Source organism: Dendropsophus ebraccatus, chromosome 3 (assembly GCF_027789765.1).
Source record: "Dendropsophus ebraccatus isolate aDenEbr1 chromosome 3, aDenEbr1.pat, whole genome shotgun sequence".
Taxonomy (NCBI): domain Eukaryota; kingdom Metazoa; phylum Chordata; class Amphibia; order Anura; family Hylidae; genus Dendropsophus; species Dendropsophus ebraccatus.
The window spans coordinates 15,910,501-15,924,195 of NC_091456.1; the positions used below are offsets into that span (position 1 = coordinate 15,910,501).

At 42.1% G+C, this 13,695-nt stretch overlaps 1 protein-coding gene across 20 annotated transcripts in view; it reads right to left on the minus strand.

Moving 5' to 3' along the window:
• The window catches only part of RIMBP2 (RIMS binding protein 2), a 312,677-nt gene that overhangs the window by 1,998 nt on the left and 296,984 nt on the right, over positions 1-13,695 (minus strand). For all 20 annotated transcript variants that reach the window (XM_069960976.1, XM_069960983.1, XM_069960980.1 and 17 more), the window contains 3 exons: positions 10,873-10,976; positions 5,848-5,919; positions 4,228-4,362 (listed from right to left, as the gene is read on the minus strand). In XM_069960976.1, coding sequence (XP_069817077.1) covers positions 4,228-4,362; positions 5,848-5,919; positions 10,873-10,976 — 311 coding nt within the window. The remainder of the gene's footprint in view (positions 1-4,227; positions 4,363-5,847; positions 5,920-10,872; positions 10,977-13,695) is intronic.

Below are 13,695 nucleotides of genomic sequence, written 5' to 3' on the forward strand. Positions count from 1 at the left end.
TTACTTCCGCTGTAAAATGCTGGACTTCTGTTCAAGATATAAAAACTTTGTGTCCATGTTACAAAATGCTCTCATACAGTAATGCCTGGTTTACCATTTATCATTGTTCAGTTTGAAAGAATATTTTCTTACTTCGTGGTGGTATATATATAAAAAACCAGTGGTATCTTCAGTTGTTCACTTACGTGAAGGCTATACTGCCTCATTAGGGTGTGAAATGTACACTCTTCTTCTGTTCCAAAGTAGATGAGCCAGGACAAAACAGAAAATAAAAGCAGTGATGACAAACAAAAGTAAATGTAAAAAAATAAAAAAAATAGATTTAAAATGTGGATTTCAGATATATACAAAACAAAATAAATAAAAAAGTGCAAAAATACTGTCACCATAGCAAGGCAGAAACACAATAATACATTGAACTTTGAATGTAAAGGACAGCGGACAAATGTTGAACCAAAAGAGAAGTAAACTGGTATGCAGTGACATGTGACTCGTTGGTCTACGGAAACGTTTGCATGTTAGCAAATGGCGAGATTAGTTAAAGTATGTTATTTATTGTGGAATACACACATGCAGGACTTGGAGAGTTTTTGCCATATCCTCAGCAGTTAGCACCATACATGCCGTCCTATGATGGATCCGTTTGGTACACTTCCCATAGAACTCTGTTTTCCCCTATTGCCCCTTTACCCTTCCAATTTGTTACAGAGGCAAGCAGGAAATCCACTGCAGAAATTCTCCGTCGTATGCTGCTGTATTACAGAGGTAATTCCACTATAAGCATCGAGGAGAATACACTGCCTTGTAGAGGGGCCGGGGATAGCTTGCTCAGTAATAAGGAGTTATTACCCTATGAGCAGCCATTCATGTGCAGTGTTATAAGTTGTCTATGTTTGGTATTTCTTTATGATAAAGTCATTGTGTGGATTTTTTTTTTGTTTGTTTTGTTTTTAAATGTGCTGATAATGGGCCAATGTAGATAGATTGGTGTTTTGTTTTTTTTATATGCAATTCATCATGCAATAAAAAATTGGTTCAATAAAAAAAAAAAAAAAAAAAAAAAAAGGCAGGGGGTACGGGAACATAATAAACAAAGTATACTTACCTGTCCCCGCACCTTTGTTGCACCACTTCTGGGTTTCACTGACAGCCGCCATATGTACGTACCCAGCTCCCCCAGCTGCAACGTCACTGCCCAACTGATCAAATGACCTCTCATCCAGTCAGTGACGGGTGGTGTCCCGCCCCAGTTACTGATTGGCTAAGTAGGCAGTTCATCAGCTGGGTACGGGACAGCTACAGGAGGCCGGCGGCTGTCAGCAAGACCTGGAAGCGGCACGAGAATAGGTAAATATTAGAGATGAGCGAACCAGGTTCGAGTCGATCCGAACCCGAACGTTCGGCATTTGATAAGCGGTGGCTGCTGAAGTTGGATAAAGCTCTAAGGTTGTCTTGAAAACATGGATACAGCCAATGACTATATCCATGATTTCCCCATAGTCTTAGGGCTTTATCCAACTTCAGCAGCCACCGCTAATCAAATGCTGAAAGTTCGGGTTTGGATCGACTCGAGTATGCTCCAGGTTCGCTCATCTCTAGTAAATATATATTTTTTATGTTTCCGCACCCCTGCCTTCCTGTAATTTTTCACTTCAATGGAACTGAGTTGCAAAATCCCCACCCAAACTTGAGACAAGTGGTGCTGTGTTTGGAAGAAAGTGGACATGTTTACCTAAGCCTGAATAACCTCTTTAATTGGGCAAGATAGGGCACCATTACACTTTCACAGAGTTTTTCTTTGCTAATTTCTAGAGATGAGCGAATCTCGAGTATGCTCTAGTCCATCCGGACCCGAACTTTCGGCATTTGATTAGCGGTGGCTGCTGAAGTTGGATAAAGCCCTAAGGCTATGTGGAAATCATGGATATAGTCATTGGCTGTATCCATGTTTTCCAGACAACCTTAGAGCTTTATCCAAGTTCAGCAGCCACCGCTAATCAAATGCCGAACGTTCGGGTTCGGATCGACTCAAACCCGAACCCGGTTCGCTCATCTCTACTAATTTCCCTCTGAACCCGGAAAAGCCATAGAAGCTGCGGTTACAGAGTGATGCTTAGTGTCAGTGTGTCACATAGATGGGCAGTTTTCAAATAAGAAATGTAAAAACAGTGACTGTTCCTCCTGTCCTTGTGATCTCCTGCATTATGCAGTGAACAAGGACTCTAGTTTGACACGCTTCTGTGTTTTTATGTGGCCTTTTTTGCACGCCTTGCCTAAATGGGTCCTAAATAGAGATAAGTGAACCGGGTTCGGGTCGATCCGAACCCGTAGATTGGCATTTGATTAGCTGGGGCTGCTGAACTTGGATAAAGCTCTAAGGTTGTCTGGAAAACATGGATACAGCCAATGACTATATCCATGTTTTCCACATAGCCTTAGGGCTTTATCCAACTTCAGCAGCCACCGCTAATCAAATGCCGAAAGTTCGTCTCATCTCTAGTCCTAAATAAAACAATTAAAGCGTGATGAATTTCAAACTCTTTCATGAAGTTTATTATAGTGTTTTTTGTTTTTAAATAAGGCATGCATTATTGGTCACATGGGCACCAAGACTAATATAATAGAATCTATCCCTAATGTGCTATATACCCAAAGTTCACTTAGCACTGTGCATATAGTGATGAAGGCGGCAGACGTGGTACAGGACAGTTTGGGCCATATGCCTGGCTGTCACTGACAGCAGCATCAATTTGTGTACAGATGTTGCACCTGGAGTCATAACGCGTTAACTAGATGTGTTAATGTAGTAAATCTGACTTACTCTTGTGTAGCTATTCTCAGAACAGTATAATAGGCCTGTATAAAAAGACTTAAAGGGGTGTTCTAATGTAAAATAGTTATAGCTCGTCAAGTTAAATATTTTTGCAAATATATCAAGAGAAGGAGGCAAGTTTGCTAGATAAATGTATTTACAAAGATTAGGTTGAAGAGTCCCACAAGATGAACTATATTAGTTGAGATGAGAATGCTCCTTTACCCCCTCACATGAATCTGGAACCATGTCCCCTTACATTATCCAATAGTTGTGCAATGTTACTGGGACTCTCAGCAACATTGCACGGCCACTGGAGAACACACGAGGGCATGGTTGTAGGCCCCAAAGCCTTTATACCAGGGGCAGATTATCAACTGAAAGAGCGATCCTAGGAATACTCATTCCTGATCATCAGCCCCTGTGAAATACAAGTTCAGCAATTGTTCATCAGAACAATTCATCTTCATTATTGTATAAATGGGGATACTCAGCCAGCAATGAACTTTAAGGCCACACAAATGATCCACCGAGAGACCACATGTTCAATTGAGCATCCTCCAGTGGGCCCCCAGCTTTAAAGCCTGCACTAACACTGACTGACATATCGTTACTCACTGGTTCTCCATTGGTGGCCCCCAGGATCATTTCCTCTGGTGGGCCTCGGATACCCCAGTCCGACCTGTTAAGCATTGTGTAGACTCTGTAAACAAGCTTGATTGCTAAGTGGTCAACCGCGAGCTTTTCATGAAGCCTTTTTATTGAGCAGTGCATCCCTAACAATAGGCATGCCTCAGGTTTTTGTTATAAATTCAGATACAGCTTTGGTAAGAAGTAGGGATGGTCCGAACCTGCCGAGGTCCGGGTTCGTACAAAGCCGGACTCCCGGCAATGATTCCCGCTGTCTTAAACCTCCGTGGAGAGGGTAGATACAGCGGGAGGACCGCCTGGAAAACCGGGATACAGCCACAGCCATAGGCTGTATCTCAGTTTTCCAGGCGGTCCTCCCGCTTCATCCACCCTCTCCACAGAGGTTTAAGACAGCGGGAATCATTGCCGGGAGTCCGGGTTTGTACAAACTCGAACCTCGGCAGGTTCGGACCATCCCTAGTAAGAAGTGTTATTAGGATTTAAACTTTGTCTCTTGGGCCTTATTTTCATGCTCCATGATTTACAGACCCTACGGAGTGTGAAGCTGTGCAGTGGAATAACACTTTCGGCTCTCCCAGCATCATATCCATATCCTTCCATTATAATCCCGTAGGCTGCTCGTATTAGCAGTTTATAGCAGAGAAACAAGGCTGAGCACGTCTGCCCCTTCGTTCTAGCGACTAATCTTGTCAGAAGTTTGTTTAGATGATAATTCTAGAATCCTAAAAGAATATTTTCCATTATACATCGCCACAACAGCTTACCCTCTTAACTTTTGTTCGCATTGGGGTGTCTGGAGGGTATCGAGATGGTGCATCAGAAACGTAAACTTCAACATCATCAGGCACTTCTTCCAGAAAATTAGAGGGGACAAGGCCTTTGTGTCCATTTAGTTCACCCTATGAGGAGATTCATTAAAAGACAATCCCAACAATCAAAACAGAAACCATAACCAATGTGCTATTTCTCATACTGAAGAAAAAAAAACTATTATTGTACAGAACTCAATGGAAGTATTTCCAGAAGATTTTTGTTCAGGTAGCATAGCGTAGATAGCATGGCCTTCGCAAGGCAGGAGTATAATATTTGTAAGTCATCACAGATAGAAACATACAGCGGACACTTTATCCATTGATATGTATGATTATTATAGAAATATTCCAGGGAATTATTACTTTTTCTTTTATTACAAGCACGGTATAGACTATTATTAGAGAAGACTGTAGAGCGTCTTGACTATGCCGTTTGCATGTGGTGTGGGTCGTTTGCCATTTTGACTCTTATTTGCCCTCTGAAATGGTTTTAAAGGGGTAGTGCGGCACTAAGAAATTATTCACAAAATAACACACATTACAAAGTTATACAACTTTGGGCTGGGTTCACACTACGTATATTTGAGGCTGTATGTTTAGGCTGTATAGCAACCAAAACAAGGAGTGGATTGAAAACACAGAAAGGATCTGTTCAAATAATGTTGAAATTGAGTGGATGGCCGCCATATAATGGCAAATATTTGCTGTTATTTTAAAACAACGGCTGTTGTATTGAAATAATGGAAGTTATTTACCGTTATATGGCGGCCATCCACTCAATTTCAACATTGTGTGGACAGAGCCTTTCTGTGTTTTCAATCCACTCCTGGTTTTGGTTGCTATGAGGACCTGACATGAGGACCAAATACAGCCTCAAATATACATAGTGTGAACCCAGCCTTGTACTGTATGTTATGTATGTGAATGGCCCCCTTCCCCGACCCCGCCCGTGGACCCGGAAGTGTAGTGCATTATACATACCTGATTTGTGTCGACCCCCGTCCGCCGTCTTCTGACAGTGATGTAATCTTCGGGAGGCCGGCCGACCCGCTCATGCCGGCCCCCCTCTGCCGCAACAGTTATGACACGGCAGGAGTGGGTCGGCCGGCCTCCCGAAGATTACATCACTGTCAGAAGACGGCGGAGGGGGGTCGACACAAATCAGGTATGTATAATGCACTACACTTCCGGGTCCACAGGCGGGGGGCGAGGAACACGGGGAAGGGGGCCATTCACATACATAAAATACATTACAAAGTTGTATAACTTTGTAATGTGTGTTATTTTGTGAATAATTTCCCATGATGCCTCTTGCTTTAAAAGGGAGGTGGAGCCTCATCACTGGACATGTTCTGAGCCCTATCCGATCATGTGATAAGTCATTGTCACAGAACATGTGTTTCCTAACCCACAGTATTGTATGAGAAACAGCTGCAATCTGTCATCTTTCTCTCTGCCTTTACTTGTAATTTCACTTGTAAGGCTATGTTCACACACTGTATAAGACCGGCCGTTCTTATAGGAAGCTTATAGGAAATATTTAGTATACATACTTATAACTGTACTACTTACATAGTAAAATCCATCTTCATCTATTTCACCAAACACCGTAATTATATCACCTGTGCAAAATGTCAGCTCCGTCTGCAAGGGAAAAAAGTGTTACCCAGTGTGTGTCCAGTACATTACAGAGCTGTGAATGTTGTTTATCATCCACCGTACAGCTTTTTATTTTCTACATTAGTAATACCCTGTATATATTTCCATATTTATGCAACCCCTTAACGCCAAATCCAGGAGGAGCAGAAGGTTTCTACCACATAGGTTACACACTACATGCAAATGTTATCATATGTTTTTCCATGGGATTTAAAAATTCACATGGCTTTTTTCCCCTTAGACTTGGACCAAACCATTGTATCCCTATGTTTACACATAGGGGACATTTCCTAAGGAGTCTAATGTGTGTGACTATTCTCATGTGGCTTGGTGTTTATTTTGTTCTCATATATTGTGTGTGATTTATGGAAAAGTCGCACTGTCAGGCTATGTTCACACAACATTTTTTCGTAAAAGTACGGCCATTGTTGAAATCGGCAACAACGGCCGTACTTTCTACAGAAATATATGTTGCCTTATCTTCTATGGGATCCCGGCCGGAGCGTATACACATAGTACACGCTCCGGCCGGGATCCCTTGCGGCACTGCAAACAACTGACATGCCAGTTTTCTGCGGCCGCTATTCAGTGAATAACGGCCGTAGGACACCATGTCAGTGCACATTATGAAGCGAGCAGCTCCGGCCGCAAGCTTTACAGTGTGCTGTGGGAAGTTCTGATCTTTTTAGAGACCGGCCGGGTCATAGAATGGCCGGTCTCTTACGTTCATAGTAAATGCATCTAAGTAAAAAGTTGCAAAAAAAGTCACATTCACCTGGTACTGACCAGACATAGGTCTGCACCAGTTTTTGCGTCTTTTTAAAAAGTCGCAAATGATAAATTGGGCACAATTCCTGGATTATGAGATTTTTGGGGGTAAAACTCAAAAACAGGCAGATTTAAAAAAGAAAAAAAAGGTTGTATCTAAAAATATCTGCCTGTCGAATACTGGTTCATAAATAAAACTTGGACCAAAAATGGATGAAAAATTCAATTATTCACCTAAAAATAAGCGCAAAGCCCTTCACAAATTTCTCCCTGTTTTGTTCGGTATTTTTAGCCAAAGCCATTGGATCCAACACAGAGAAAAAACTATAATGGAAACATTTGCACCTTTTTCCGTGTTTCAAGCCCACTCCTGGTTTTGGATAAAAATACTAACCTAAATATTATGTGTGATCACAGCCTTAGCGTGTGTGTTAATACAGGGGTTGTATCTGTCAGAGGCATGAAACACTTGTTTAATATCAAATGTTTATTTTAAAACAATTTAGATTTTTATTCATGTTGCAAACTTCGCGCAGTTTCAAGAATTGGTACCCGAATCTTCTATCAAAATGGAGTGGCGGGACATGCAAGTACGTTGCTGCTCATTCATTCTCTATAGGAGCCGTACTTGGTTTGGATAAAAAAAGAATAAGTGTGCTCACCTGCCCCAGTTCCCTGCTGCATATGATTTCCTGGTCCCTGCCTCATGACAAGGTATCTCGTAGCCGAAGCAAGTCACTGCTGTGGCCACTGATTGACCCACTGAGTGTTTGGGTTGAGTTTAAAACCAGGAAGAGCAAAGCAGCAGAGTTGGGCTCCTTTAAAACAGCAGAAGATAAAAGTGACTCTGTACCCACAATCTGACCCCCAAGAACCACTCGTACCTTCGGATAGCTGCTTTTAATCCAAGATCTGTCCTGGGGTCCGTTCGGCAGATGATGCAGTTATTGTTCTAAAAAACAATTTTTAGTCTTGCAGCCCTGTGTCAAATGGCTAGGCCTAGAGTGTGTGTGCATTAGGATTGCGATCCAGTCCATGTGCAGTGTTCACACAGGTGAGGAATAGGAGGAAATGTTCCAGGGGCATTCCTGACGGAGAGGAGGGACAGAGGGGAGTCGCAATCCTATGACATGGGTACTCTAGGCCACGCCAATTTGACACAGGGCTGCAGGTTTTAAAGTTGTTTTTTAGGACAATAACTGCATCACCTGCCGAACGGACCCCAGGACAGATCTTGGATTAAACGCAGCTATCCGAAGGTACAAGTAGTTTGGGGGGGACAGATTGTGGGTACAGAGTTGTTTTAAAGCGATTTTGTACCCACCAACAAACCACAGGTACCGTTGGTTATAGTCCATCAAAGACTTTCCAGTTGCAGGTTTAATGTAAGTACAGATGCCTTCTTAGGGGTATAAAAAAAAAATTAATCTGTGATCCGGATGAGTGGTGTCAATGAGGTGGGGCCAAAGCGTCCATGCCCTAGGTGTGCGACACCTCTTGGGTCTTCCTCTCCACCCTCCTCGCCCTCAGCAATGCTCCTGGTTGAGATTTCTCCTCTGAAGCACTGTTTAAATTAAGTGCATGTGCCGTAGTGATCAGGGCTTCAGAGGACAAATCCCACCCAGGGGCATTGCTGAAGATGAGGGCGAAGAGCAAGACCCGAGAGGCGTCGCAGGCCTAGGGCATGGACGCTTTAGGCCCCACCTCATTGATCCCGCCTCTCTGGATTACAAATGTGTGACTCCGACTAACTTGAACCCTGCAATGGGGAAGGACTTAATGGCAGCTAACAAACGATACCTGTGGTTGGGGCGGTACAGATTCACTTTAATCCCCTGCTTTCTCGGCACTTTCTGTTCTCGGTCTCAACACAAAAAGCCACCCACTTAGTCAAACAACGGCCACAGCAATGCCAGTGACTTTCTTCAGCTACTAGCTACCTTGACATGAGGCAGGGACCAGGAAATCATGTGCAGCAGGGGACTGGGGCAGGTGAGCACACTTTTTTAAATCCAAGCTCAAGTCTATTTCAATGAGAAAGGTATCTTCTGGATTGTCCCTTTAAGAAATAACCCTTACTATTAAGTTATTAGCACAGTAACTGCAGTCATAGATCTAAGAGGTTAAAGGAGTTATCCAGCGCTAAAAAACATGGCCACTTTTCCCCCTACTGTTGTCTCTAGTTCAGGTGCGGTTTGCAATTAAGCTCCATTTACTTCAATGGAACTGAGTTTAAAACCCCACCCAATTTGGAGAAGAGAGGGGGAAAGTGGCCATGTTTTTGTAGCGCTGTCAGATTCTGGCTTTTCACAACCAAACCAAGAGGCTGAAGTCTAAGCATGTCTTCTACACTGTTCTGGCACCTTTTTTTTTTTTGACACCTAATCCTAATGATAATCTGCCCTGTCTAGAACCAGAAGAGCAGCGGCCAATAAAAGAAGCTGTAAAATCAATTTACATCTAGAGTGGGGTAAATAGGTATTTCATACGCTGCTGATTTCGCAAGTTTTCCCCATCTACACAGAATGCAGGGGTGTATCATTTTATTGTAAGTATACTTTAATTGTGAGAGACAGAATATATATTTTTTTAAATCACACTGTATGATTTTTAAATAATTAATTAGCATTTTATTGCATTGAATAAGTATTTGATCACCAACCAACCAATTCTGTCTCTCACAGACATGTTAGTTTTTCTTTAAGAACCTCCTCCTACTCTGCACTCATTAACTGTATTAATTTGCACCTGTTTGACCTTATTACCTGTATAAAAAACCACCTGTCCACACAATTATTCACACTCCAACCTTCTCACCATGGTCAAGAGTTGTCTAAGGACATCAGGGACAAAACTGTAGACCTACACAAGGCTGGGATGGGCTACAGGAAAATAGGCAAGCAGTTTGGTGAGAAGGCAACAACTGTTGGTGTAATTACAAAATGGAAGCAATAGAAGATGACTGTCAATCTTTGCCGTGTTTGGAGGAAGAAATATGAGAACAACCTCAAGAACACAGTCCCAACCATAAAGCATGGGGGTGGAAACACTGGAGAAGATATGTATGGAGGAGTGGGACAAAATCACTCTTGCAATTTCTACAAACTTGGTCAAGACCTACAGGAAACATCTGACCTCTGTAATTCCAAACAAAGTTTTTTGGGCCAAATATTAAAGGAGAAGTCTGGTGAAAATTTTTATCTAAAGTATTGTATTGCCCCCCAAAATTTATACAAATCACCAATATGCACTTATTACGGGAAATGCTTATAAAGTGCTTTTTTCCCTGCACTTACTACTGCATTAAGGCTTCACTTCCTGGATAACATGGTGATGTCACTTCCTGGATAACATGGTGATGTCACTTCCTGGATAACATGGTGATGTCACTTCCCGGATAACATGGTGATGTCACTTCCTGGATAACATGATGATGTCACTTCCCGGATAACATGGTGATGTCACTTACTGGATAACATGATGATGTCACTTCCTGGATAACATGGTGATGTTGCAACCCAACACCCAGAGCTGTGCGAGCTGTGGCTGCTGGAGAGGATGACGGCAGGGGGACACTGAGGGACACAGGGCACTGGGGGGACACTGAGCATCCCTCTGCCATCATCCTCTCCAGCAGCCACAGCCCGTACAGCTCTGGGAGTCAGGACGTGACGTCACCATGTTATCCAGGAAGTGACATCACCATGTTATCCAGGAAGTGACATCACCATGTCATCCAGGAAGTGAAGCCTTGATGCAGTAGTAAGTACAGGGGAAAAGCACTTTATAAGCATTTCCCGTAATATGTGTATATTGGGGATTTGTATAACTTTTGGGGGCAATACAATACATTAATAAAAATTTTCACTGGACTTCTCCTTTAAGCTCTCTTTTTCTATTGTATCAAATACTTATTTCATTTAATAAAATGCTAAATAATTATTTAAAATGATACAATGTGATTTTCTGTATTTTTTTCCTATAGATTCTCTTTCTCGCAGGTGAAGTGTACCTATGATAAAAATTACACCCCTCTCCATTCTTGTAAAATCGGCAGTGCATCAAATGCTTATTTTCTCCACTGTAAATGGAGGGTTTAAGCAACTGTCCAGTTAGGGAATTAAAATAGGTTTCACTCCCATGCTTCCAGTGAGTAGAAAAATGGTTTACCTCCACATCTACATTAGGTGAGCTCTCCCTCGGATCATAATCATACAAAGCAACCATTCTTCTTGTGGAAACAGAGTGTTGCCTCCCACTCCTTCGGTTTCGTTCTGTGGCAAAAAGAACATCCATACATTTAATGTGAACAGCAGGTATCGATAATATGATCTGAATTTATGATCAAACCAACGAGCTAGACAAAAGACCACAGAGTGAAGATAGAAGCTGAAATGGGCAGTGATGAGAGGTCTCGGTAACACACGTATTCTTTCTTCCTAACATACCTCCTAATAGGATGGTCCCTTCAGCATGAGTCATAGAATGGGATCAACGTATGTATCGGCACAGATAAATACCACTTTTTCTACCATTTTGTTCTCCAAGCTGCATCATATTTAAGACTCCGTAATTTATTTATTTATTTTTTTTTTCATTTTATGCCGGAACCCAATGGGGCTATGTACAGAGCAAATATGACAGAAGCTACAGAGTCCAGTGCTTGTACTGCTGGTTATTATAAGAAAAAGAAATGTATTTACATGTGCCTATGTGTATCTAAGCATCAAAGGAAATGTGCCTATACTGTACTCAACTGCAACTGACACTAAGCTATGTTACTATACCAAACTTGTCTTAGGCTATGTTCACACAATGTAAGAGACCGGCCTTATGCTGGTGTCACAATGCCGTAAAATCTCGGAAAAACGTCATTTTTTTTTTGTTTTTTTGCAAAAACGCCAGCGGCCAGATGTTAGCTGGAAGTCAATGGAAGTTTATGATCTGCCGTACACACATGGTGTTTTTTGTGGTGGCATTTTTCTCTGCTTTTGAGGATCTTTCGCAGTTTTTCCAAAACACAGCATGCTGAGGTTGCGGCACTTTTTTCAGCAAATGTTTTTTTTTGGTGTTTTTTCTCCCATAAACTTCAATGGGATTGTTCTGGTTGTCTCAAAAACACCAATGCTCTGCGTCATTGTCACCTTTTGTGGTCTAGCAGCTAGGTCATGTGAAAAAAAAAAAAGTTCAGCACACAAAAATGCCTAGACCACAAAAAAAAAATTCACATAAAGTCAAAAACGCCAGAAAAAAACGCAAATGCATAAAAAATAAAAGTGTCCAAACGCTGCATTGACTTTTTTTTTTTATTATTATTATTTTGGCCTGAAAAATTATTACATAACTTATTTTGGGGCTAGGTTCACACACTGTCAAAATGACGGCTGTTTTTATTAGATGGCCGTCATTTAATGGCAAATAATGTCTGTTATTTGTCCTTAAATGACAGTCGTCCAATAAAAACAGCTGTCATTGTGACTAAGTGAATGTACACACAAAGTAACTTTTTTTTACCTTTTGACTCGTTTTTAATAATTTGTTTAACATATAATAGAGAAATCTATGGACTTTCTGCAAATTAGGGATGGTCCGAACCGAGTTCGGTTCGGGTTCGTACGAACCTGAACTCTCGGTAATGATTCCCGCTGTCTGCCCGCTCCATGGAGCGGGCGGATCCAGCGGGAGGACCGCCTGGAAAACTGGGATACATCCATAGCCATAGGCTGTATCCCAGTTTTCCAGGCGGTCCTCCCGCTGTATCCACCCGTTGCACGGAGCGGCCAGACAGCGGGAATCTGATGCCGAGCGTTCAGGTTCATACGAACCCGAACCTCGGAGGGTTCGGACCATCCCTACTGTAAATCTATCCACCAATCTCGATTTTTATTAGCCACCATCTATATAAGTAGACGGTCGCCTTCCCCGGATATGTTCCCAAAGTGGGACCATAGCTTTAGAGATCTTGAGGAATCCGTGCCTCTAAGGGTCAGAGCTGTCTTGGTGACACAACAGGTTTCCAATTTTGGACATTCATGGCATATCCACAAGGCTGTTAAATATGTTCCAACCCTGGGGCCCACACCTATATGAAGAATGGGAATCCCCTGAACCCTGAGTTGGCTGGTCAGGTACAGTATAATTGGAAAGGTGGCCATGCATGTTCATGCCTTTCTCCACTGACTTCTACAGAACCTTCTAATACAGTAGGTTCAGGTCCCAAAGGTGGAACATTCAGACAGAAAAGTTTAATTAAAGGTGTAATTTGCAATGTAATATTATGACTGATTGGTGTATATGTATCTTCGTCTCATTGATTTCAGTGGAAAAGCATAGCATTCACACTGATACGATGCAGACACATTTAATTCAGGTATACAGCTCTGATGGGAACAATTCTGACACACATGGTACCATCTACACTCACCAAAAGGCTGGTTTTAGAAAGGTTTACAGTGAATGTACCACTAAGGATACAGTGGTACCTTGGTTTAATAGTAACTTGGATTGAGAGCGTTTTGCAAGAAGGGGTCACAGTTTTTCAAAATTGTGACTTGGTTTAAGAGCCTTGCTTTGGTTTAAGAGCTCCCTGTACTGGGTGGGAGGGGGAGTGTAGGGGGGCATGGTCTGCATAGCGGGGTCTTCAGCACTGTACTCTGACTCAGGAAGTCTCCCTCACCTTCCAAATCATAGCAGAATCACTTCAGGCTGAGGCTTACATCAGGGGACAGGACTGTAAAGGTAATTCTAGCCTGTTGTACTACGCTACTGCATTATGGGGATCTGCAGCTCCATCCTGTATCTACAAACTGCGGCTGTTTTTACAGGTTTATGCAGTTACTATACATTATACTCCACATGCTGATTGCTATACTGTACAGTGATTTATAATATCACATATTCTGCTGTTTCTAAATGTTTGTTTCATTTGTTTTACATGTTATTCAGAATACAAAATCATTATTTTTTGGGGTGTGGAACCAATTGTCTGTACGT